General features: G+C 45.2%; 1 protein-coding gene across 1 annotated transcript in view; it reads left to right on the top strand.

Annotated features, from left to right (window-relative positions):
* LOC115462797 (long-chain-fatty-acid--CoA ligase ACSBG2-like) overlaps window positions 1-27,582 on the top strand; it is a 257,186-nt gene that overhangs the window by 203,957 nt on the left and 25,647 nt on the right. The window contains exons 6-9 of the mRNA XM_030192807.1: window positions 3,383-3,503; window positions 6,566-6,646; window positions 17,732-17,881; window positions 23,823-23,987. Coding sequence (XP_030048667.1) covers window positions 3,383-3,503; window positions 6,566-6,646; window positions 17,732-17,881; window positions 23,823-23,987 — 517 coding nt within the window. The remainder of the gene's footprint in view (window positions 1-3,382; window positions 3,504-6,565; window positions 6,647-17,731; window positions 17,882-23,822; window positions 23,988-27,582) is intronic.

The following is a 27,582-nucleotide window of genomic DNA, read 5'->3' as shown; positions in this document are numbered from 1 at the left end:
AGGGAGAAAGAGGAGAAGGAGATGCTGGAACATAGGGGTGGAAAAGAACTAGAACAAGTGAGTGGATAGGGCGATGCTGGACCACAGAGCTTGAAAAAAGAGAAGGGAGCAGGAAAATACTAGGCTACAAATGAGGGAGGAGGGGAAAAGGGATGTTGGTCTATCAGTGTGGGAGAAGGGGGACAGGGAGATTCTGGGCTACACATATGTGGGAAGACAGAGGAAAGCTGTGACACCTCACCGATGTGCATTCACCACTTTTATGTGAACTGCAACTGCTGTAGCCAGCTGTTTTCCACGGCCGGTGGCTGAGTTTCTGTTTGCCTTTATCACATTATGCTCCAATATTTTTATTGTGCTGTTGACAGTAAAGACCCTGAAGAAGGCTTTTTAGCTGAAACACAGCCTGTGTTGGGTCAAAATTGTCCATGCACCCTACACACTTTGGAGAGTAAAGTTGTTTACTTGTTTGGAGCATTTATATCTTAAACAGGATGGAGTCGGTCCAGAGGGCGGCTAAGAAATTAGTAAGCGGTCTTGAATGCAAAAATGCTGTTGAATATCTTTCCGGACCAGAGACGCTTTCCGTGCCCGTCCTGAGATTTGACAGCGTTATACCTCTGAGTATCACAGTTCAAATCACAATGGCAGTTTCTTTCATCAACCAGCAAGACCCACTACCGGCATTGACTGATTTCAACTTAACTATCCTGAGCTGAGATATAGGTAACACTTACAGTTTCCTTGGACTTCTAAGAACATAAGAGTAGCCATACTGGGTCAGACCAATGGTCCATCTAGCCCACTAAACAGTGGCCAAGCCAGGTCATAAGTACATGGCAGAAACCCAATTCATGGCAACACTCCAGAACGCCAAAGAGTAACAAGATTCTAGAATTATAACGAATAGCAAGATTCCATGAATCTTACCCTACGCCTGGAATAAACTTCCTGAGCCCCTACGTCTTGCCCCATCCTTGGCCACCTTTAAATCTAGACTGAAAGCCCACCTCTTTAACATTGCTTTTGACTCGTAACCACTCGCCTCCACCTACCCTCCTCTCCTCCTTCCTGTACACATTAATTGATTTGATTTGCTTACTTTATTTTTTGTCTATTAGATTGTAAGCTCTTTGAGCGGGGACCATCTTTCTTCTATGTTTGTGCAGCGCTGTGTATGCCTTGTAGCGCTATAGAAATGCTAAATAGTAGTAGTAGTAGTAGGTCCATCAAGCCCAGCACTCTCTCCGACAGCGGCCAATTCAGGCCCCAAGAACCTGGCAAAACCCCAAAATTTAATAACAATCAATGGACTTTTCCTTCAGGAATCTGTCCAGACCCCCTTTAAACTCAGCAAGGCCAGCTGCCGTCACTACCTTCTCCGGCAATGAGTTCCAGAGTCTAACTACGAGCTGAGTAAAGAAAAACTTTCTCCGATTTGTTTTAAACCTACTACATTCTAATTTCATCTTGTGTCCCCTGGTTCTATTATTGTTAGAAAGCGTAAACAAACGCTTCACATCTGTCCGCTCTACCCCACTCATTATTTTGTAGACCTCTATCATATCACCCCTCATCCACCTTTTCTCCAGGCTAAAGAGTCCTAGCCTTCTTAACCTCTCCTCATGTAGAACCCCAAAGAATAGCAAGATTCTGGAATCCTAAAGAGTGACAAGATTCCATGCAGAATCTCAAAGAGTAGCAACATTCCATGTAGAACCCCAAAGAATAGCAAGATTCTGGAATCCTAAAGAGCGACAAGATTCCATGCGGAATCTCAAAGAGTAGCAACATTCCATGTAGAACCCCAAAGAATAGCAAGATTCTGGAATCCTAAAGAGCGACAAGATTCCATGCAGAATCTCAGAGTAGCAACATTCCATGCTACAAATCTCAGGGCAAGCAGTTGCTTCCCATGTCTGTCTCAATAGCAGACTATGGACTTTTCCTCCAGGAATTTGTCCAAACCTTTTTAAAACCAAGCTACACTAACTGCTGTTACCACATCCTCCAGCAAAGAGTTCCAGAGCTTAACTATTCTTTAAGTGAAAAAATATTTTCTCCTATTTGTTTTAAAAGTATTTCCATGTAACTTCCTCGTCTGTCCCCTAGTCTTTTGGAACGAGTAAAAGTATCGATTCACTTCTACTCATTCTACACCACTCAGGAGTTTGTAGACCTCAGTCCTATCTCTCCTCATCCATCTCTTTTCCAAGCTGAAGAGCCGTAACCTCTTTAGCCTTTCCTCATACGAGAGGAGTTCCATCCCCTTTATCATTTTAGTCGCTATTCTTTGAACCTTTTCTAATTCCGCTAGATCTTTTTTGAGATACCATGACCAGAACTGAATGCAATACTCAAGGTGCAGACGCACCATGGAGCAATACAAAGGCATTATAGTATTTTCAGTCTTATTCACCATCCCTTTCCTAATAATTCCTAGTATCTTGTTTGCTCTTTTGGCTGCCGCCGCACACTGTGCAGACGATTTCAGTGTATTATCTACAACGACACCCAGATCTTTTTCTTGAAAATCATAACCAGTTAAGTAGGTGCTACACCCCCAGCCTCCCCCTAACCTAAGGAGATGGCCAGTTAGTGGCAATATTCAGTGGCACTCACCAGTTAAGTATCACTGAATAGTGTGTGCCGGGACACTCAGCGGAGTTTAACCGCAAAGGGTTATTCCATCTTCTAACCCATAAATATTCTGATTTATCTGGGTTCAGCTTCAATTTCACCTTCTGAAACCATTCAAATACCATCTAGAGGCATTGATTCCAATTTCGTAACCTTTGATCATTACCAAACTCTATCTCCAATTGGATGTGGTCAATGAATAAATAATATAACACCCAAATTGCTCCACCACTTGAACCAAGGGGCTGCAATAAAGATTGAACAATAGGGGAGCCAGGTCTAAACCCTGTGGTGAATCACAGCTGACTGATGTTGGTTGTGACACCAACACAACAAAAGAAAACACTTGCACAGGTGATCACCAAACCAGCAAAGAGAGAGTGGAAGGCACCAAGAACAGACCGTGTTTCAGCAACATATGCCTTCATCAGGGGATCTTAACTAGTGGCAACAATGACGATACTGCAAGCCGCTGAGGACTGTCAAATGCTAGTCGTAAATGTATGAAGCAGTAAATTTACCAGTTGGAAACTTGGCAGCATCTTCTAAAAAAGGCGTGAAGAAACCCATCCAAAACTACCCTGTGTCCTTACAGTTTAAAACAAGGAAAGCCATGAATACACGGTACCTTGCAAACCTAGCAGTAGAAAGCACTGGCCCTTCCCCATGACCTCTCTTCCCTGGGCCTCAATTCTCAGCATTATATTTTTGCTCTCTCTGTCTCTGTCTCTCTCTCTCTCAGTGGCATTCCCGCTGGAATTTACACCACAAGTTCCCCAGAGGCATGTCAATATGTGGCTGAGAACTGTACCGCAAACATCCTCGTGGTGGAGAATCACCAGCAGCTCACCAAAATCCTACAGGTAAGCCTGTGCCAATTTACCCTCTCCTCACCTCCCTCCTCTGCTGCTAATGGATCCATGTTCCCATAGACTCAGGAAAATGCAAAATTCTATAGTCCCCTAGGTCTGTTGCCCCTTATTGGGTAGCTCCTTCTGAAGGGAGGTCAGAGGTACATCCTTCAGGGGAGGCAGCACCCTTATCACTTGAGGCTCTTTTACGTGCCAAACAGGATTATTATATCCAACTGACCAACTCTCTTGGCTCTAATCCTCGACTTCTCTTCACCACATTGAACTCTCTCCTCAAGGTGCCCCCTCCCCCAACTCCCCATTCATTATCTCCTCAGACCCTTGCTGAATTCTTTCACAACAAGGTTGAAAAGATAAACCTTGCTTTCTCTACCTCACCACCTCTCCCTCCACTAGTCCGTTCCCCTCTCTCTCCTTCCCCTCATTCCCTTTCCTCCTTTCCTGAAGTTACTATTGAGGAAACTACACTTCTCCTTTCTTCCTCAAAATGTACCACCTGTTCCTCTGATCCCATTCCCACCCACCTTCTTAATGCCATCTCTCCTGCTCTTATTCCTTTTATCTGTCACATTCTCAACCTCTCACTTTCCACTGCGACTGTCCCTGCTGCCTTTAAACATGCTGTGGTCACACCTCTCCTTAAGAAGCCTTCACTTGACCCTACTTGTCCCTCTAATTACCGACCCATCTCCCTCCTTCCTTTTCTCTCCAAATTACTTGAGCGTGCTGTTCACCGCCGCTGCCTTGATTTTCTCTCCTCACATGCTATTCTTGACCCACTACAATCTGGTTTTGCCCTCTCCACTCAACCGAAACTGCGCTTACTAAAGTCTCCAATGACCTATTACTGGCTAAATCCAGAGGTCAATATTCCATCCTCATTCTTCTTGATCTTTCCGCTGCTTTTGACACTGTCGATCACAGCATACTTCTCGATACCCTATCCTCACTTGGATTCCAGGGCTCTGTCCTTTCCTGGTTCTCTTCCTACCTCTCCCTCCGCACCTTTAGTGGTCATTCTGGTGGATCCTCTTCTACTTCTATCCCTCTGCCTGTCGGCGTACCTCAGGGTTCTGTTCTTGGTCCCCTCCTCTTTTCTATCTATACTTCTTCCCTTGGTTCATTAATCTCATCCCATGGCTTTTCCTACCATCTCTATGCTGATGACTCCCAAATCTATCTTTCTACCCCTGATATCTCACCTTGCATCCAAACCAAAGTTTCAGCGTGCTTGTCTGACATTGCTGTCTGGAAATTAAATATGACCAAAACCGAGCTTCTCATTTTCCCCCCCAAACCCACCTCCCCGCTCCCCCCGTTTTCTATTTCTGTTGATGGCTCTCTCATTCTCCCTGTCTCCTCAGCTCGAAATCTTGGGGTCATCTTTGACTCTTCTCTCTCCTTCTCTGCTCATATCCAGCAGATTGCCAAGACCTGTCGTTTCTTTCTTTACAACATCCGTAAAATCCGCCCCTTTCTTTCCGAGCACTCTACCAAAACCCTCATCCACACCCTTGTCACCTCTCGTTTAGACTACTGCAATCTGCTTTTTGCTGGCCTCCCACTTAGTCACCTCTCCCCTCTCCAGTCGGTTCAAAACTCTGCTGCCCGTCTCATCTTCCGCCAGGGTCGCTTTACTCATACTACCCCTCTCCTCAAGACCCTTCACTGGCTCCCTATCCGTTTTCGCATCCTGTTCAAACTTCTTCTACTAACCTATAAATGTACTCACTCTGCTGCTCCCCAGTATCTCTCCACACTCATCCTTCCCTACACCCCTTCCCGTGCACTCCGCTCCATGGATAAATCCTTCTTATCTGTTCCCTTCTCCACTACTGCCAACTCCAGACTTCGCGCCTTCTGTCTCGCTGCACCCTACGCCTGGAATAAACTTCCTGAGCCCCTACGTCTTGCCCCATCCTTGGCCACCTTTAAATCTAGACTGAAAGCCCACCTCTTTAACATTGCTTTTGACTCGTAACCACTTGTAACCACTCGCCTCCACCTACCCTCCTCTCTTCCTTCCCGTCCACATTAATTGATTTGATTTGCTTACTTTATTTATTTTTTGTCTATTAGATTGTAAGCTCTTTGAGCAGGGACTGTCTTTCTTCTATGTTTGTGCAGCGCTGCGTATGCCTTGTAGCACTATAGAAATGCTAAATAGTAGTAGTAGTAGGCATAAGCCCTGAGATAAGGGGTTCCTTGGACAGGATCAGCAAGAAGTGAGAGGTTCCTCCCTCCACTAATCAGCTAGCACTTCCGTATAATTTGGCGCTAAGATGTAGGTGGCACAATGAGGCGTGGTTAGTGTCAATTGTGTACCTGCTTCAGGGTGCTCCTACGCTATTGTAGAACAGTAGGATAAGTTGGGATCTACAGCATAGCCAACTATGAGAGGTCAACGCCTGGTGTAAGTTGGTGAACCCCTACCATGCAATTCACGTATCTGATAGTATCCCAGAAGTTGCTCGCCTCACTTGGTGCAGCAAGAACATCCCAAGGCACCACAAAAGGGATAAAGGAGGAAGAGGGGGATGACCAGCATCAACCCTCAAAGACAACCAGTGCAGTGAAGTTCCTCAGGAGACCTTGGAGAACTGATGCCACTTAGATGCGGCCTTGCCCAATGACCCCCAGTGCCAAATTTTTGGAGAACCTCCCACCCCCACCCACTGAACACTAATGCACCTCAATGCCTTGGGGGCTGTCTGCCAAAGTTGGTGCTACTTTGCCCCACTCCTAAAACATAGTTTTTTTTGGTCCAGTGCCTTGAGGTGTCCCTGCTTTGCCCCATTCTGATGCTTTGGAGTGCTCGTGTCACTGTTGATGCTGCTTTCCCCTTCCTGTGTCATTATGAAATTGAAGGACGCTTAAAACAATCATCAGTTTTACATATTCCATGTACAATATGAGCAGAGAGAGTGTCTCAGGTTTACATTCAATCCAACTGAGAACTGCTCAAAACACTTGGACTAAGGGGAACAAACGAGCAAGAAAGAGTTGTCTGGTGGTGGAGGATTCAAATTCTACACCTTGTGTTTCCTTCTCAGGTTCAATCCAAGCTGCCTCATCTCAAGGCCATTATCCAATATTCTGGAGACCTAAAGGAGAAGAGACCCAACCTCTACACGGTGAGTGGAAGCCACTGATTCTGACCTTATTCCTCTTGGATTTCATTGCTCTCCATATAACCTTTTCTTCCAGACCTGGTCCTCCACAAATCCCACCCAAATTAAGGGGGCCAATATTCAAAGAGACTTAACCAGGTGGGAGAGGCTGCTGCCTGGTTAAATCACTTTGTCTGGGCTTTACTTGATACTAATGTCCACCTTAGGAGTCAGCACCCAAGAAAGAGATCTAGGTGTCATTCTAGACAATACGCTGGAATCTTCTACCCAGTGTGTGGCAGCGGCCAAAAAAGCAAACAGCAACGGGATGGTAAATAAGACCAAGAATATTATAATGCTTCTATATCTCTCCATGGTGCGTCCGCACCTCGAGTATTGCGTTCAGTTCTGGTCATTGTATCTCAAAAAAGATATAGTGGAATTAGAAAAGTTTCAAAGAAGAGCGACCAAAATGATAAAGGGGCTGTAACTCCTCTCATATGAGGAAAGGCTAAAGAGGTTAGGGCTCTTCAGCTTGGAAAAGAGACAGATGAGGGGAGATACAATTGAGGTCTACAAAATCCTGAGGGGTGTAGAATGAGTAGAAGTGAACCAATTTTTCGCTGCTTCAAAAAGTACAAAGACTAGGGACATTTGAGAAAGTTACATGGAAATACTTTGAAAACAAATAGGAGGAAATATTTTTTCACTCAATGAATAGTTAAGCTCTGGAATTTGTTGCTGGAGGACATAGTAACAGTGCTTAGTGTATCTGGGTTTAAAAAAGGTTTGGAGAAGTTCCTGGAGGAAAAGTTCATAGTCTGTTATTGAGACAGACATGGGGAAGCCACTGCTTGCCATGGGATTGGTAGCATGGAACGCTGCTACTATTTGGGTTTCTGGCAGGTACTTGTGACCTGGATTGGCCACTGTTAGAAACAGGATACTGGGCTAGATGGACCATTGGTCTGACCCTGTATGGCTGTTCCTATGCACTTGTGTTCTAAGGGGTGTGTAAATATGGGGGCCTAGATTGGAGAATTGCTCTTATACTCCCTCATTCTAAATGTAAGTGGCCTTAGATTACAGGATACCTAACAGTTATGCTTGTAATGTTATATTCACGCGTGCAAATGTTGGTTGGGTTCTAAGTGGTATTCTGCAAACTTAGAATGGAACCCACATAGCATTCAACTGCATGGAGGGCAGAGATATGGGTGGGGCATGGGAGGGGTTTTTAATGGGTGCCACACTTAACTTACGTAACTTATAAAATGCTGTACGTTCTGCGCTAAAGCGTAACATTTACACGCTCTCATTTACGCCCTGCCTTTTACATAGCATAAGTGACAGAACCTAAATTCCGACTTACTCTCTATTCCAAAGTGGAAAGTGGGTCCGAGGTGCTGCCATAGAATTCACGCTACCAGTTCTGCATTTTTGTGTCGAAATTTGAGCAACCTTTACAGACTTCCTCCTTTATGTTTACATGTAGGACAGCTGATTTGGCTTTTTCATTGCATAATTCATTCTCTTTTAAGTAGTCTTTGATACCAGACCCTAAATATCTTATATTAAGCAACTTAAATAATGTACTTTTACGATCGAGATTAACATAATATTTATTCTTAGGAGATTATGATTTTATGGTAGAAAATTGCCCTGGGGAGGATGTGCCCCACCCCTTCGGACTCAACCGAGGTATCCCAGATTTGCAAACCAAAAATCCAGTAACCTTACTCTTTTATTCTCCTTTAGAAAAATGTGTCCCCTACCAGTATGTGGGAAGATATAAGAACGCATGGAAAAAGGTATGGTCAATCATACCCAGCATAGGCGGTCAGTGGCCCAATTGTCTGGGGAGGCTAAAGGGGCGGGGGGTGGGGGCGGGGCTTACATCCATAATTGTCTGCAACACACAGAAAAAAAATAAGTAAAAATAAAATAATCACAATTAATACCTTTTATTAAATTTAGATATTAGATATATATCATATGTCAAAGAATAAAGTGGTTGCTCAAAGCATATTCTAAGCACAATCGCTCAACTGCAAAACACTATGCACAACTTTGTGCAAAAACACACTCAGAACCTTACTGCACCATACATATTACACTGGGCAGAACCTAATACACCAATATACCACCCATTGGAAAATGCAGACCGTCAACAATATGAAACAAGGGATCATATCATCACAATTCTCATGTAGAGCCATTGAACATCCTTTTAGGGTGGATAGTGTTCACAATGAGCTCCTTTTATTAACGACCATATGTAGATCCTTCAAAAGGTAGTGTGTCATGATTTAGGCTCTAAAACCCTTTCTGATGTTTTGGTGCCACCTCAGTAAGGCCAACACACAATCTCTCCACTGCAAAACACTACACAGAAAACACACTCATAACCGTAACAAACCATAACAGCACTAATTCCAAGGACAGGATGAGCTACAACCTTATGCATGGAAAGGCAGAACTGCAATTACACCGGGCTCTAAAACACCAGTACACAACCTAGTGAAACAAAACAAAAACAAAACAAAAAGGGCTGCAAATACTCAGGGCTTTTTTTAGAGGGGGTACTTGGGGGTACTGAGTACCGGCACCTTTTCCATTATCTGCTAAAATTGACCCATGGACCTCAAGTTTTAATGAAAGAGCTCAGGCTCTACACACCAATTCTGCCTTGTCATACATTTTGTGACTGGTTGCAGGGAGCTTGGCTATTGTGGGGTGGATTCCCCAGTGATCTCCCCACCCCTGAAGGGTGGCCAAGCATTTGAGTACCGGCACCTTTTTTGCTAGAAAAAATGCACTGCAAATACTACACGCTAGCAGAATACTGCATCTTGATCACACATGAAAAACACATGACACAACAGATATGAAAGCAAAATACTGAACTTGAAAGTTACCTCAAGAAGTCAGACTCATCGCAGACAGTTCCATGGTCCCCCTCCCTCCCCAACAGGTCCAGGGTCCCCCTTCCCTCCCTCACAGACAGTTCCAGGGTCCCCCCCCTCCCTCCAACACAGACAGTTCCAGGGTCCCCCCCCCCCCTCGCTCCCTTCGAGTTCCAGGCTTCCTCCAAATTTTAAACGTCATCTATCATATCTCGTGGTGTTAGAGCAGCAGTGAAAAGCATTGCAGGCAGCTGGGCTCCGTGCTTTGTTTTGCCTTCTCTCTCTCTCTCAGCTCTGGCCCGCCCTCAGGAAATGAGGGCAGCCAAAGCTGAGAGAGAGAGAGAAGGCAAAACAAAGCACGGAGCCCAGCAGCCTGCAATGCTTTTCACTGCTGCTCTAACACCACGAGATATGATAGATGACTGAGTGAGAGAGAGAGAGAGACGCTTGGGGCTTGTGGCTGGGGAGGCTAAGCCTCCCCAAGCCTCTTATACCGGGCGCCTATGATACCCAGGTCCATGAAGCCCAGATTCACTTTATGTGACTCAATCAATAAATTTGCAAAATGTGTTTATTTTAAACATTTCCACTATTATAAGGAGTAATCCAGCTATTTCCAATCTGAATCAGTTATAAGATAGGTAAAAACAACTGTCCCTCATATTTCCTCTTACCTCACTTCTACCCCTATCCCTCTTCAAGCCGATTCTATGTAATTCAGATCACCTGTCTTATTGTATTGCATGCAAGCCACATTGAAACAACACTGGGGTGGAGAAAGTGGGATAGAAGTGCTGTAAATAAATAAATAAACCATCCTATTTTCATCCACAAAAATCCACATAAAAATCTTTATCCAACTGCAATGTTCCCTTTAGCCACTAGATGGCAGTGTTGGATTGGTAATGTAATAATGATGAGCAACCAGACACAGCAGGCAAAAACAGACAGAAATATACAAATAGAAAAGAAAAACCTGTGGTTATAGATCAGCATAATGTAATCACCAACACTTAGAAATTCCTTAACATTAGGCAACTCCAAAAAGCATAAGTACATAAGTATTGCCACACTGGGACAGACCAAAGGTCCATCGAGCCCAGCATCCTGTTTCCAACAGTGGCCAATCCAGGTCACAAATACCTGGCAAGATCCCAGAAAAGCTCAATACATTTTATGCTGCTTATCCCAGAATTAGTGGATTTTCCCCAAGTCCATTTAATAACGGTCTCTGGACTTTTCCTTTAGGAAGCCGTCCAAACCTTTTTTAAGCTCCGCTAAGCTAACCGCCTTTACCACATTCATGAGTACAATAAGTATCACCATACTGGGAAAGACCAAAGGTCCATCAAGCCCAACATCCTGTTTCCAACAGTGGCCAATCCAAGTCACAAATACCCGGCAAGATCCCCAAAATGTACAAAACATTTTATACTGGATTTTCCCCAAGTCCATTTAATAACGGTCTATGGACCATTCCATGAGCCTGGGAGCAGCTACGCTGAGAGATAGCGCTTTGCTTACAAAACCAAGGGAGAACATCGCCTTAGCCTGTACTTCTATCGCCAGCTCTTACTCAGGTTGCTGGTCGGTGCGGCTTGGTCCCATCAGCTGTGGAGATGAGATTTCCACACACAGGACACCAAATTAAAGATCAGCAGCTTAGACTTAGTAAAAGCCAGTCTTTTATTCAGAGCTGTATAAGGAGAGGAATTGGGAGACGTGAAGAAACCCTTTCCCACCCGAATTCCTCCGAGGTCAGGCAGCACAAATCCTTTATTTATAGCCCTAACAGTCACAGATCAGTATAACCAAGCTAGGGCACCCCGACATAATAGCCTGGACAAAATAGCCTTGTAACAAACTGGACCTTGACAAAATGACGCCTATCAAAATAGCCCCTAGCCCTTCACAAAAATAAGAAGTAAAAACTCTGTCTCTCTCCCTCTTCTCCTCCACTCCCTCATCTGAGCTCTCTCTTCCTTCAACTCCCAACATAGTCCATCATATCTCCCTCTTCCTCCTGCCGACCCTCCGCGGTCTGGTATCTCCCTTGACCTTCCCCCCCTCCGGCAATCTTCCAACATTCCTGTGGGCCACTGGCAGCGGCAACAAGCTGCTTCGGCTGGCCCCAGACGCGTTCTCTCTGTTGTGTCCCTCCCGCCTACTTTGACATAGGAAGTTGTTTCAGATGAGGTGGGACACAACAGAGGGAGTGCTTCCTGGGGTGGCCAAAGCAGCTTATTTTCCTTGTTGACGATGCTGCTGACCCATAGGAATGTTGGAGGATCGCTGAGGGAGGGGGAAGGGCGAGAGAGATAACCGACCACGCAGGGCAGACAGGAGGAAGAGGGAGGCATTCTGGACAGTGAGCACTGAAACTGAGGTGGCAAAGGGGAGACATCAAAGTAGCAGTGGGACTCAGACGCACAGCAGGAGCAGAACAGGTAAAATATTCAGGGCAGGCTCTTTTGTCAGGGGGCTCATTTATCTGGGGCCAAATTGTGGGCAGGCCCTTTTGTTAGGGGCTGATTTGCCGGGGGCTAATTTGTCAGGGGCCTTTTTTTGTTTCTTTTTGTTGGGGCTGTTTTGTGTTTGGGATTTTTTATCTGGGCTATTTTGACTAGGTACCCCAACCTAGACATGAGCTAATCGATCAATAGAGTGTGGGGTAGGGTTACCATATGGCTCCAGAAAAAGGAGAACGGATTGAGCCAGCCGGGTTTTACTTCCATTGCTTTCCATTGAAAGCAATGGAAGTAAAACCCGGCTGGCGCAATTGCTTTCCATTGAAAGCAATGGAAGTAAAACCCGGCTGGCTCAATCCGTCCTCCTTTTTCTGGAGCCATATGGTAACCCTATGTGGGGGGGTCACAGGGAGGGGAGCAGACCGGAAAGAAGAAGCAGGGCAGCAGTAGCCGGCAGTTCCTTAGGGCTCACAAGTCCCAGGATCCACCAGGCAGACCGGTTAGGATCCCAGGGAGGAGGAGTCAGGCCAGGTCTGTGGGGATAAGGGAGGACTACAATTCCCAAGTGCCCCGGCGGAAAGGGGGGATCTGGAGAAGGAGGAGTCCAAGAACTACAAGTCCCAAAGGGCCGAGGGGGGGGGGGGGGGAGGATTGGTGCATGGAAATTATTCAGGGGAAAGAGGAACAGGTGGAAAACAAAGGTGATGAGGAGTTAATGGACTGGGAGACAGGAAAAAGGGAGGAGGAAGAGCAGAGGGGGCAGAAGGGGAAGGAGAGTTAATGGACCTTTCTGCCCTAACACAAGGAGGAGGTAAAATAGAAGATTTTTGGACTGCACTCTTAGGCCATCTCAGGGAGCCCTGGAGTAAATTGGTGCCTGTTGCCAGCAGCACTAAGGAGGGAAGGAGGGGTAGAGGGGGGTCTCCTGGGAAAAATGAGAGAGTGAGTTCTAACCTGGGCCTTGTTGTTTACTCCCCTGTGGATAAGGAGAAATGAATTCTAGTTACCTTTTTCTCTCAGGAGGAAAAGGGGCAGCGGACTGAATCAGAACCTTGTGGGGGAAGGGGAGTTTGTTTTTGCATTGCTCTACGCGGAAGGGTGCCTGTGAGATGTAAGCAGGAGCCTGGATGCTTTTGTTCTCTTAAATAAGGAATAAAGAGGTCAAACATGCATCCAGCTTCTCCTACATAAGCGCGCAACTGTGGAACGCACTACCAAAGGCCATAAAAACAACGCATGACCTAGCAATCTTCCGAAAACTACTGAAAACCAAAAGGGCATACCACAATGATCCATCCTAAATACTAGACTTTACATGAACTAGACAAAACCGAAATCTCCACACTAGACTGATAACCTAAAGTTATGCAATACGCACTACCACTTTATTTCACATACTGGAAATGAACTTTTGTCTAACTTATTCTATAACTAGCCGTTGAGCCCATGAAAACGGGCTACTTTTGGAATGGGGGGTTTCCGAGCCCCCCCCCCTGGAGTCGCTGCCACCGCCACCCCCCCTCCACCTGGCCCGAGCAGCACTGTAAACTTACATCACCACGTAGCAGCAGGCACATCAGCAAAGCTGCCGTCGGGGCGGGCTTCCTTCTCTGCCTGTGTCCCGCCCTCATGTGACGTAACGTCGGCGAGGGCGGGACAAAGGCAGAGAAGGAAGCCCGACGGCAGCTTTGCTGATGTGCCTGCTGCTATGTGGTGATGTAAGTTCACAGTGCTCGGGCCAGATGGAGGGGCGACGGCAACTCCGGGGGAGGGGGAGCGGTTCCGACGTCTGCAGCATGCCGGTAGAGACTTCCCTCTCTGTCTCGCCCCCATCATCACGTATTGAAGCGGGGGCGGGGCAGAGAGGGAAGTCTCTACTGCGCATTCGCGAGTGAGTACGGTCACTCGCCGTTTATATGTTTGATTCAGTTTATCATTTAGGAACTTCAATGCAATACCACTGTGTATTTTACTTTACCATTTATGCACCTTAACGCAATACCACTTGTATTTCTCTATCCGGAAATGGCGATCGCCATTACGGCATAATGTAAGCCACATTAAGCCTGCAAATTGGTGGGAAAATGTGGGATACAAATGCAACAAATAAATAAATAAACTTTATCTGGGCTGGGTAGTGATTTTTCTTTTACAAAAGGAGGAGGAAAAGACAGCCAGGGCTGTGACTGTTAGACCAGGGTTCCTGGGAGCAACCTCTCTTTGGGGGGGGGGGGGGGGGGGGCGCAGAGAGGAGTGACAAGAGTCAGCCACATTATATCTTCACAATGAGGAAGCTGCAATCTTGACTGATAATGCTGACATCTGGATTAATTCTCAGCTGTCTTTGTAAGAGGAACAATCGGGCTTTCAAATTCTGCTAAGCACAGCCTTTGTGGTTTAGTTCTGTTAAAGAGTCAGCTAGTAACTATTACAACCTTCAGCTTCTGTTAGTTTCACTCTATTGGCTTCCTTATTCTGGGTCCATTATTTTTTGCAAGCATTGCTTAATCTGTTTACAAGTACTATGGTCTCTTTAGCCATTTTCACTGTGTCTGGTGGAATCTGCTAGGCTTGCATTTCTCAATGACTCATTTTTCAGTCCAAGATGTTTTAACTGTTTCTTCTTCAGTTCCACCCTTCCCTTTATTTCTCTCTTCTCCTCCTTTCCAAAGAGTATTCCCTCCCTCTCCCCTCCACCTCCTGCCCAGCAACATCTGCTCCCTCCCTCTCTGCCAGGCAGCATCCTGTCCTGCCTCCCCCCTACCCCCACTTGCCAGCAGCATCTGCCTCCACCTTTTAAATCCCCTCCCCCCCATCTTTTTAAAAATTGAATTCTCACGATACACAATCATAGCAATACTTAATTATACTGTCAATATTTTGGTATGATGATTTTGTAGGTTTAGGATACCTAATTGGATTTTTTTGTATTTTCACTCCAATTTAATGGATTAGTTTTCCTGATAGTCGGAATGTTATTAGTAGAATTACACATTTTGGGGGCTTGAACTTACTACTACTTATCATTTCTATAGTGCTACTAGACGTACGCAGCGCTGTACACTTGAACATGAAGAGACAGTCCCTGCTCGACAGAGCTTACAATCTAATTAGGACAGACTAGGGTTACTATATGGCTCCAGAAAAAGGAGGACGGATTGAGCCAGCTGGGTTTTACTTCCATTGCTTTCAATGGAAGTAATAGAGCCAGCCAGGTTTTACTTCCATTGCTTTCAAGCAATGGAAGTAAAACCCGGCTGGCTCAATCCGTCCTCCTTTTTCTGGAGCCATATGGTAACCCTAGGACAGACAAACAGAACAAATAAGGGATAAGGGAATTACTAAGGTGAGGATGATAAAATAAGGGTTCTGAACAAAGTGAGTAAGGGTTAGGAGTTAAAAGCAGCATCAAAAAGGTAGGCTTTTAGCTTAGATTTGAAGACGGCCAGAGATGGGGCTTAGGTACCGGCTCAGGAAGTCTATTCCAGGCATATGGTGCAGCAAGATAAAAGGAACTTCCCCCCTTCTCCGTTCACTTGGATGACTCAGGACTGGCAATGCATTGAATCTCAGGCTCAGAGGGTTTTCTTGATCTGTGCTTTGCTCCCTCTCTGGTTTGAAGAACGAGACATCACCATTCCCAAAACAGACCGGTTGAATGAACTTGACATGCTAGGGATGATCTGCAGGCCTAACATCTGACACCTTAGCCCTGTAGCCCGCTCAGAACGTTCTCTGTGGTGCTTCCTCGAAGGTTCAAAACACAGAGATGCACACTTCTGTAAAGGAGACTAGATGACACAGGCACTCCATCCAGCTTATTTTTGAAAGAGAAAGACGCCCATATTTCGACCCAAATCGGGAGATGGGTGCCTTTCTCTCATGGGCGCCCAAATCGGTATAATCGAAAGCCGATTTTGGGCGCCTCCAACTGCAATCTGTCGCGGGAACGGACAAAGTTGACGGGGGTGTGTCAGAGGCGTGGTGAAGGCGGGACTGGGGCGTGTTTATCGGCCGAGGAGAGATGAGCGCACTCGGCCGATAATGGAAAAAAGAAGGTCGCCAGAAGCGAGAATTTGGGTCACTTTTTTTGGACCATTTTTTTTCACGAACAAGTCCCCAAAAAGTGCCCCAACTGCCCAGATGATCACCGGAGGGAATCGGGGATGACCTCCCCTGACTCCCCCAGTGGTCACTAACCCCCTCCCACTCAAAAAAAAAAAAACTTTAAAAACTTTTTTTTCCAGCCTGTACGCCAGCCTCAAATGTCATACCCAGCTCCATCACAGCAGTATGCAGGTCCCTGGAGCAGTTGTTAGTGGGTGCAGTGGACTTCAGGCAGGTGGACCCAGGCCCATCCCCCCTACCTGTTACACTTGTGGTGGTAAATGGGAGCGCTGCAAACCGCCCCCAAAATCCACTGTACCCACATCTAGGTGCCCCCCTTCAGCCATAAGTGCTATGGTACTGGTGTAGAGTTGTGGGGAGTGGGTTTTGGGGGGGGGTGATTTGGGGGGCTCAGCACCCAAGGGAAGGGAGCTATGGACTTGAGAGGTATTTCATTTTTTTTTTAATTGTTACAAGTGCCCCCTAGGGTGCCCGGTTGGTGTCCTGGCATGTGAGGGGGACCAGTGCACTACGAATCCTGGCCCCTCCCATGACCAAATGCCTTGGATTTGTTTGTTTTTGAACTGGGCGCCTTCAGTTTCCATTATCGCTGAAAACCGATACCACCCAGCTCAAATCCGCCCAAATGCGATGCATTTGCCCGGCACAAACCGTATTATCGAAACAAAAGATGGACGCCCATCTTTTTCGAAAATATGGTCTGGCCCGCCCCTTCGCGGACCCATCCTCGGAGATAAACGCCCATGGAGATGGGCGTTCGCGTTCGATTATGCCCCTCCATGTGTATTAACCCTTGTCTCTCTGTGACAGTCTTTGTTTATTCTCTTCATGCAGTGGGATGACTGGTTTGTATTCTGTGTACGGACTTCTATTATCTGTCTGTGATGGCTTCCTAAAGGAAAAGTCCATAGACCATTATTAAATGGACATGGGGAAAATCCACTATTTCTGGGATAAGCAATATAAAATGTTTTGTACTTTTTTGGGATCTTGCCAGGTACTTGTGACTTGGATTGGCCACTGTTGGAAACAGGATGCTGGGCTTGATGGACCTTTGGTCTGTCCCAGTATGGTAATACTTGTATGCTTTCTCTGTGTTCAGTGGAAGGAGTTTATGGAGTGGAATGGGTAGATGTGAATCGTTTGTTACTCTTTCAAAAAATACTAGGACTAGGGGGTATGCGATGAAGCTACAAAGTAGTAAATTTAAAACGAATCAGAGAAAATTTTTCTTCACCCAATGTGTAATTAAATTCTGAAATTTCTTTGCCAGAGAATGTGTAAAGGCGGTTATCTTAGTAGGGTTTAAAAAAGGTTTGGACGGTTTCCTAAAGGAAAAGTCCATAGACCATTATTAAAATGGACTTGGGGAAAATCCACTTCGTATTTCTAGAATAAGTAGCATAAAATGTATAGTACTGTCTTGGGATCTTGCCAGGTACTTGTGACCTGGATTGGCCACTGTTGGAAACAGGATGCTGGGCTTGATGTACCTTTGGTCTGTCCCAGTGTGGCAATACTTATGTACTTATGGGTTGACTGGTTTGTATTCTGTGTATGGACTTCTGATTATCTGTCTGTGATGGTCTCTTTTTCTCTGTGTTCAGTGGGAGGAGTTCATTCAGCTGGGCTCAGATGTTCTGGATTCATGGCTAGATGAAATAATCGTCTCCCAGAAAGCCAACCAGTGCTGTACCTTGATCTACACATCAGGGACCACGGGGAACCCAAAAGGGGTGATGCTCAGTCATGACAATGTGAGTATAAGCATGAGTTTGAATCTTCCAGCACCTCCTACAACTCAGTTCTATATTTCTTGAGGGTGTGTGAAGAACCCAGAATGATCACTCTCTTCAGAAGGACACACTGAGGCTGCTTCACGCAAGGCTCCCCGCAGTTACAGTGTAATAAGCCACTAGCGTCTCAGGCATGTTAGCATGTGAGCACTGAATCACACCCTCTAGGTGTCCTGCTAGAAAACACGTCAAAGTCTGCAACAGTTTTCCGTTTGTGGGGGAAACACAGGGCTTATTTTACAAAGCCATGCTAGCGATTCCTGCCTGGCAAATGAGGAAAACCCATTCGGTTCCTCTGGGCTTCCTCTCAGTTGCCATGTGGGAATCGCTAGTGCAGCTTTGCAAAAGAAGCCCATAGTTATGTGATAGTAAATGTAGGTAAAATTTAACTAATAACCATTTAATGAAAAGAAACAGAGAAAAATGTAGGCAAAGACTATATGGCCTCTCCAGTCTGCCCATCCATGCCATCTGTTCTCCCTGTCACTCCTTAAGTGATCCTATGTACTTGTCCCAAGCTCTCTTGAATTAAGATACTATTTTCGTCTTCACCACCTCCATCGGGAGGCCGTTCCATGAGAAGTATTTCCTCAGGATACTTACTACTACTACTACTTAACATTTCTAAAGCGCTACTAGAGTTACGCAGTGCTGTACAATTTAACATAGAGGGAAGGTCCCTGCTCAAAGAGCTTACAATCTAAGAGACAAATGAACGGTCAGTCCGATAGGGGCGGTCAAAATGGGGCAGTCTGGATTTACTGAACGGTAAGAGTTAGGTGCCGAATGCAGCATTGAAGAGGTGGACTTTGAGCAAGGATTTGAAGATGGGCAGGGAGGGGGCTTGGCGTAAGGGCTCAGGAAGGTTGTTCCAAGCATAGGGTGAGGCGAGGCAGAATGAGCGGAGCCTGGAGTTGGCGGTGGTGAAGAAGGGTACAGAGAGGAGGGATTTGTCCTGAGAACGGAGGTTTTGGGCGGGAACGTAAGGGGAGATGAGGGTAGAGAGGTAGTGAGGGGCAGCAGACTGAGTGCATTTGTAGGTAAGAAGGAGAAGCTTGAACTGAATGCGGTATCTGATTGGAAACCAGTGAAGTGACCTGAGGAGAGGGGTGATATGAGTATATCGGTTCTGGCGGAATATGAGACGTGCAGCAGAGTTCTGAACAGATTGAAGGGGGGATAGATGGCTAAGTGGGAGGCCGGTGAGGAGTAAGTTGCAGTAGTCAAGGCGAGAGGTAATGAGAGCGTGGACGAGAGTTCGGGTGGTGTGTTCAGAGAGGAAAGGGCGAATTTTGCTGATGTTAAAGAGGAAGAAGTGACAGGTCTTGGCTATCTGCTGGATATGCGCAGAGAAGGAGAGGGAGGTTGCGGGCAGATGAGACGGGGAGGATGAGGGTGTTATCAACTGAGATAAGGAAGAGGAGAAGTGGGTTTTGGTGGAAAGACGAGGAGCCTGAGTCTGTCCCCTTTCACCTTCATCCCACACCCCCTCGTTCCAGAGCTTCCTATCAATTGAAAGAGACTTGCCTCCTGTCCATTTATGCCATGTAGGTATTTAAATGTCTCTAAAATATATCTTCTCTCCTTATTGAGATCTTTAAGTCTGTCCCCATACACTTTATGATGAAGACTACTGACCATTTTAGTAGCTGTCCTCTAGACCGACTCCATCCTGTTTATTTTTTGAAGGTTTGGTCTCCAGAATTATACACAATAATCTAAATGAGGTCTCACCAGAGTCTTATGTAGGGGCATAGGGGCCGACTCCGTGGGTGCTGTGGGTGCTCGAGCACCCCTAATATTTTGGGACCCATCACCCACCCAGAACGCATTGGAAGTTCTAGCTCCAACCCTACCCTCCCATCCATGTCCAGTGATGCTCCTCTGCTCTCCCCTCCCATCCATGTCTAGTGACTCGCCCCATCTGCCTCCCCTTTTCAGTCCCCGAGTTCCAGTTCCAACCCCAGCCTGACCTGCCCACCCTCTTCTCACACAACAGCCCTCCTTCCTGCCGCCCAGCGTTTAAAATTTATTTTACCTCAAGTCGCAACGGCAGTGAAAGCAGCAGCCTCACCTCCAGCCTTCCCTTCCTTCTCAGTGTCCCGCCCTCCTCTGATTTAATTTCCTTTCCTTCCTCTCTGTGTAAGTAATACTGAAACATCACCTCCCCACTCCAATTCTATTTGATACAGGACCACATACTTTAAATGCAATTCGGTATGTTTGCAGTTTGCCCAATGATCAACCAATGGCGCATCTCGGTTTGACATCCTTAAGTTGATGAGGTTTTCTGCTATCCTTTGTTTTACTTTTCTCTTAGTTTGACCAGTATACCACTTTGGGCAAGGGCATTGTATTGCGTAAATAACTTGAGCAGAATTACAATCTGCTTGTGAACTTAATTGCAACTCCTTCCCCGCTCTGGGGTTGATTACTGCTCTGGTGGTTATAGCATGCTTGCAAAAAAAATGCAGGGTCATGCACTTGAATCGCATAAATCCGAGGGAACGGTACAGTATAGGGGGTGTAGTGCTTCAGTGTGCAAAGGAAGAGCGGGACTTGGGGGTGATTGTGTCTGACGACCTTAAAGCTTTGAAACAGGTAGAAAAAGCGACGGCCAAAGCCAGAAGGATGCTTGGGTGCATAAAGAGAGGCATGACCAGCAGGAAAAAGGAGGCGATAGTGCAATTGTATAAGTCTCTGGTGAGGCCTCATTTGGAGTACTGCGTGCAGTTCTGGAGACCGCACCTACGGAAACATATGAACAGGATGGAGTCAGTCCAGAGGGCGGCTACGAAATTAGTAAGCGGTCTTGAATGCAAAAATTATAGGGACAGACTTATGAACCTCAACATGTATAGGCTGGAAGAAAGGAGGGAGAAAGGAGACATGATAGAAACGTTTAAATATCTCAAGGGCATTTATGTACAGGAAGAGAGCCTTTTTCAAATGAAGGAGAGCTCTGGAATGAGGGGGCATATGACAAAGTTAAGGGGGAACAGGCTTAGGAGTAGCCTAAGGAAGTATTATTTCACAGAAAGGGTGGTGGAGGTGTGGAATGGCCTCCCGGTGGAGGTGGTGGAGTCGAGGACTGTTCATGGGATAAGCATGTGGGATCGCTTAGGAACAGGAAGAATTAGGGGTTACAGAGGATGGACAGACTGGATGGGTCATATGGCCTTTATCTGCCATCATGTTTTTATGTTTCTATATACACATTTTTGGAAACTAGTATGCCCCCCCTTTTTTTTGGGTACAACTTGTTGAATGAAAAATGGATAGCATCTCTCCCAGGCTTTTTGATCTGGTATAAACTATCCGAAGTCTATCTTTCAATCGGGAGTGTAATGATAAAATTGGCCAATGCCGGGTAATAATCTGACCAATACTTCTCCCATGCACTGAATAAGGCAATACACATTGTATTCTGTTCTCCTGCTGTCCTGTAGTCGACTTACTTTTTTTTCTATTTTAATATCTTTATTAAATATTTATATTATACACTTCAAAAGAGATAATATTGAAATTTGCAATAAACATTAGTAAAGAAACAAATTTATCCTTATTTCCATAAGTTGAAATAAATATTCTTCTATCGACCTTAATATGGAGCTAGAAATAAAGATCCAAGAAAAAGGAAATCAAATTATACATAATAATTAAATTAAGGGATACGCTCTTAACCCAATCGCTTTTCCCAAGTTATCTTAAACAGTGTGCATTTGATACTCATACTACTACATTTACATTCACTGATTCCTTTGCAATCAGAAATTCCTCCAATTGTTTGGGTTCAAAGAATTGAAAAGTCTTAGATTGGTATAGTATTCTACATAGGCAAGGAAATCTAAGTACAAAATTAGCACCTAGAGCCAAAGTTCTATGACGCAAAGTCAAAAAAGCCTTGCGTCGTTTCTGTGTCTCTCTCGACAGATCCGGATACATTCTAACTTTTGAGCCCAAAAATTCTGAATCTAAAGAAAAGTCTCAAAACAACATCTCTGTCCATTTCCAGAGCAAATGTTACCACCGCAGTTGTTCGCTGAGTAATTACATCCAGAGACGATTCAAGGAAAGATGTTAAATTCATATTATCTCCCTTTTGTGCATTAGGCACATCATTGGTAACACTAGTATTAATCTGAAAATATTGTACTCTCACCATGTAGTTGACTTATTAAGCAACAACCATTCTCGTTGTGCATTACAAGCTCTTTTGTATGCTTTTCGAATAATTTTCATGGGGTAGCCTCGTTGTTTGAATTTCTGTATCATAAACACTACGCACCAAAAAATGTAAATAGAATTCTTTAAAAAAACATTTTTTTAATTTAACTACTGGTATAATTGAGAGATAATAGTTAAAATTTAATGCCAAGAAGTGCAGAGTGATGCACTTGGGGTACATAAACCCAAAAGAGATATACCAGATAGGAGGGGAGAGATTAGTAAGCTCGACTCAGGAGAGAGACCTCGGGGTGTTTTTTTTGTTTTTTTTTGTTACATTTGTACCCTGCGCTTTCCCACTCATGGCAGGCTCAATGCGGCAGGCAATGGAGGGTTAAGTGACTTGCCCAGAGTCACAAGGAGCTGCCTGTGCCGGGAATCGAACTCAGTTCCTCAGGACCAAAGTCCATCACCCTAAGTGTCCAAGGATCTGAAGGTTAAGAAAAAAATGCAACAAGGCAGTGGCTGTGGCCAGAAGGTTGTTAGGCTGTATAGAGAGGGGCAGAAGAAAGGAGGTGTTGATGCCCCTCTACAAGTCGTTGGTGAGGCCCCACTTGAGTATTGTGTTCAGTTTTGGAGGCCGTATCTTGGTAAAGATGTAAAAAGACTGGAAGCGGTGCAAAGTAAAGCTACGAGGATGGTATGGGATTTGCGTTACAAACCGTAGGAGGAGAGACTTGCTCACCTGAACATGTATACCTTAAAGGAAAGGAGAAATAGGGGTGACATGATGCAGACGTTCAAATATTTGAAAGGTATTAATCTACAAATGAACCTTTTTTGGAGACGGGAAGGTGGTAGAACTAGAGGACATGAATTGAGGTTGAAGGGGGGCAGACTCAGGAGTAATGTCAGGAGGTATTTTTCCACAGAAAGGGTGGTGGATACGTGGAATGCCCTCCTGCGGTAGGTGGTGGAGATGAAAACGGTAATTAACGGATATTAAGAAGGTGACAGTCAAAAGTGCTCTGCGCTGGTGGGACTTTGTGGGGACGCTGGCAGTTTTGCTTCTGGGTTTCCTATGTAAAAGTTACCTGCAGAGATTTTCAGCTGCTTTTTCTGCTCGTGATGCCCAGAAGAAAACAATGCTTGGAATTTTGTATAATCAAAGTTGTTCTGTTCTGCGCTCTCCCCTCACCCTCAAATCCCCTCTGTAGTATATGGATAAAAGTATCTTTAATTATCGCTCTTGTTTAATAAAAAGTATTTTTGTGTTAAATTTATTGTTCATTAATGCTTTTTATGTTGTATCTGTGCTGACTGTGACATAAATAGTCATTTTAAAAAGATTCAGAATGTCTTCTCCTGTTTTAATTGACCTTTCCACCATTCCTCGTTTGGCCCTTCACTCCTCCTCCTCCTCCAGGGGTGGTGAACGTTGCCTCCACAGCATGCCGAACTCTGGCTCATCCCAGGGATGGAGGACCTGATCTGAGAATGAAACTGGAGACTTTCCATGTGGAAATACATTGTACTACTTGCCACTGGTCCACATGGACAGCCACCAGTACTTGGTCTTGGTGGTGTGATGGTACCATCATTGCTCTGGATGGGTTTCATTCTGGAAAACGTTCATCTATATTCTGTAATGAGGGTCTCTGTAACTGCTCGATGAGAAGTGACCTCTTTCTTCTTTTTTTTCTTTTTTTTTTTTTGGGGGGGGGGGGGGGTCCAGGTGACCTGGACAATGAGGACAGCTGGAAACATGGTGGATTTAGAAGAAGATGAGGTGGTGGTCAGTTATCTGCCATTAAGTCACATTGCAGCCCAAGCCTATGATATCTGGCTAACCATGGCTTTTGGAGGAACCACTTACTTTGCAGAGCCGGATGCCCTTAAGGTATGACATGTTTTTCTTCTTTCTACAACTGGTCTATCCTTGTCGGTAGAAAGTTTTATACATTGTGAGTTCCCAAACACAGACAGAACCAATGCAAACTTTTGTATCAAGAACTACAGGTGTAGCCCTGCTGTACTTTAAAGCAGAGTGTGCCGTCAGAAGCGGAGCCAGGTTGACGGCACGGGGGGAGCGAAAGCGGTACGAGAGCGGTCTTCCGCCAGCGCACATTTTCAATGCAACACGTTGAGAAAAAAATAAGCACCGGCAGAACTTCGTTTGGGGGAGCGGCCGCTCCCCTGGCGCCCTCCCTAGCTACCAGCGAACAAAGCAGGGGATCCCTCTACAACAAACGTAGAGGCTGACCAAAGGCGAATCACCACTGGCGATATAGTCCAACAGTCTTTATCGATGCAAATAAGGAAAGGACCCGACAGGGTCCGTGTTTCGGCACATGTAAGCGCCTACATCAGGGGTCAAGTAATAAACTCTATGAATCGAGATAAATAATTAAAACATATATAATACTGTTCAAAAATACAATATGATTAAAAACATGTGACAAAACCAATTGGCAACATATACATAAATAAAAAAATATATTCAAAATTATATGTAAAATGTATATAAACATGTGCATGTATTGTTAAAGAACAATAGTAAAATCTGTATTAGTACCCATGTCTGTTGTATCATTTCCACCTTAAGCATTTCCCTTATCCCTTATTTGTCCTGTTTGTCTATTTTAATTAGATTGTAAGCTCTGTTGAGCAGGGATTGTCTCTTCATGTTCAAGTGTACAGCGCAGCATACGTCTAGTAGTGCTATAGAAATGATAAGTACATAAGTAGTAGTAATAGTGTTTGGGATTCCAAAATCTTGCTACTATTGGGATTCTAGAATCTTGCCACTCTTTGGGATTCTAGAATCTTGCTACTCTTTGGGATTCCGGAATCTTGCTACCCTTTGTCCTTATCCTTTATTTGTTCTGTTTGTTTGTCCTAATTAGATTGTAAGCTCTGTCGAGCAGGGACTGTCTCTTCATGTTCAAGTGTACAGCGCAGCATACGTCTAGTAGTGCTATAGAAATGATAAGTAGTAGTTGTAGCTGTCGCCTTCCAAGCATCGCACCTACTGCCCGTTGCAGCCAAAGTTAGAGTTCAACTTGAATTTTTGAACAATTTGTAAATCAAGCAAGTATTTCTAGTAAGCTGTTCATATATATATACATCCCAGAACTCAATATACTTAGCTTTGCAATGACCACGATGAATTCTCAAACTCTGATTCCTCTTGGGGTGCAACAGGGATGAATAAAGTCCACCAGTCAGAGCTAATCCCAACAACAACAACAAAAATGAACTGCAGCGTCAAAAACCCAAATCAAAGAACCATGCTGTGTAATCGTGAATTCCAGTTCCAAACAGTTCCATCCCAGGCAATGTGAAAAAAAATATTTTAGGTTTAGCTTCTTTTAAAAATGCAACAATTGAATCCTCACTCATGATTATTCACAGTATTAGCTTCTCTCAGAAGTTCAACTTGTGTCAGGTTTTCAAGGCAGAAACTAGGTTCATGAGCCCTTGGGCCACTGCCGAGGAGCGGCAGTGGCAGGCAAAACCACCCCACACCAGAGACAAGGCAGAACTCTGACAGAAACAGCTAGACTTCACCTGCGCTTGACCGCCCTTCCCCAGGAGTTGAGCCCCTGGGTGCAGGTGGCCGGCAGGACTTACTGGACTGGGCAAGAACTGGATACCAACAGGAAACACACAACAGAGTCAGGACTAAAAGCTGCCAAGCAGCCACTAAAAAGGAACACAGACACAAGACAAGGAACTAAGCAATAAAACCAAAGCTAACTACACACAAACAAACTAGAACCAGGCAAGAACTCAGACTAAAACTCGACTAGGCAGAAGTGCACAGAGCACACCCACATACCAGGGACCTTATACGATGCAAAGGCAAACACAGAAGCTTCCAGGTGGCTAATAAAGCCCATCAGCTGCTGAAGTTCAGCTGCAGGAATCACAAGGCAGCTACGGGTGGTGTTCAGGCACAAACAAGAGAAGCAAGTCTGGCAGCCCAGAAGATCCGGACTGGACTGGGCTGAAGTCTGGAATGGGTGACAGTCCATAGCAGCCACCAGTTCTGGCCACCAGAGGGCAAGGTGAGCACAGACAAGGAAACATTCACATACGTGACAACTTGCTATAAGTTTTATAAAATGGTGGAATGTCATTCATACATTTTTGCTGAACTCATAGGGAAAAGGCAAAGAGGTCATGTTCACATGGTGAAAGCCCAGATTAAACAGACATATAACAGTTTCTTTCCCTCCATTGCTGTACTATATGTAAACATATAGATATGAAGCATCTGTTTGCACATCTTCCAAGATGTGGGCAAGGGAGCATGCAGAACAGAGAGTATAGTCTAGGCACTGTCTATTCCTGCTGGTTGGTACCAGATGGGTGACTACTGCGAGACAACACACTTCTCTACCCACTTAGGTTTGCAGGACTTCAGATTTCATCCTATCGGCGTCTCCTGTTAATCAAACCGGGAGCCACGCTTGCATTGTGTTATAAGCGGATTTGTGTTATAAAGGAGTTGAATTGTAAATTATTTAAACTTAAACATAAAAACATACACAAAAATAGTTTTCAGAATTAAAAACAAGGGATTGATTGATTGCCATGGACGGTTGGCCCATGTGAAACGAGTCACCACTGAAGTCAAGAGTAAAGGTTATCAGGACCTATCAGCGTTGAGCATATGTCTTTAGATGCATAAATATATAGACACTGCCACTGCTGAATTGACCTGTCAAACTTTAAATTATCTTTTTTTTTTTTCATATTACTCTTCATTACTACTACTACTACTTAACATTTCTAGAGCGCTACTAGGGTTACGCAGCGCTGTACAGTTTAACAAAGAAGGACAGTCCCTGCTCAAAGAGCTTACAATCTAAAGGACAAATGTACAGTCAGTCAAGTAGGGGCAGTCAAAATGGGGCAGTCTAGGTATCCTGAATAGAGGTAAAGTGGTTAGGTGCCGCAGGCGACATTGAAGAGGTGGGCTTTGAGTAAGGATTTGAAGATGGGCAGGGAGGAGGCCTGGCGAATGGGCTCAGGGAGTTTATTCCAAGCATGGGGTGAGGCGAGGCAGAAAGGGCGGAGCCTGGAGTTGGCGGTGGTGGAGAAGGGAGGGATTTGTCTTGAGAGCGGAGGTTACGGGTAGGAACGTAGGGGGAGATGAGGGTAGAGAGGCAGGGAGGGGCTGCAGATCGAGTGCATTTGTAGGTTAGTAGGAGAAGCTTGAACTGTATGCGGTACTTCATTGGAAGCCAGTGAAGTGATTTGAGGAGAGGGGTGATGTGAGTATATCGGTCCAGGCAGAAGATAAGACGTGCAGCAGAGTTCTGAACGGACTGAAGTGGGAGGCCAGTGAGGAGTAGGTTGCAGTAGTTAAGGCGAGAGGTAATGAGAGAGTGGATGAGAGTTCGGGTGGTGTGCTCGGAGAGGAAAGGACGAATTTTGCTAATGTTATAGAGGAAGAAGCGACAGGTCTTGGCTATCTGCTGGATATG

This window comes from Microcaecilia unicolor, chromosome 2 (genome assembly GCF_901765095.1).
Source record: "Microcaecilia unicolor chromosome 2, aMicUni1.1, whole genome shotgun sequence".
Classification (NCBI taxonomy): domain Eukaryota; kingdom Metazoa; phylum Chordata; class Amphibia; order Gymnophiona; family Siphonopidae; genus Microcaecilia; species Microcaecilia unicolor.
This window is presented reverse-complemented; position numbering and strand designations above follow the sequence as displayed.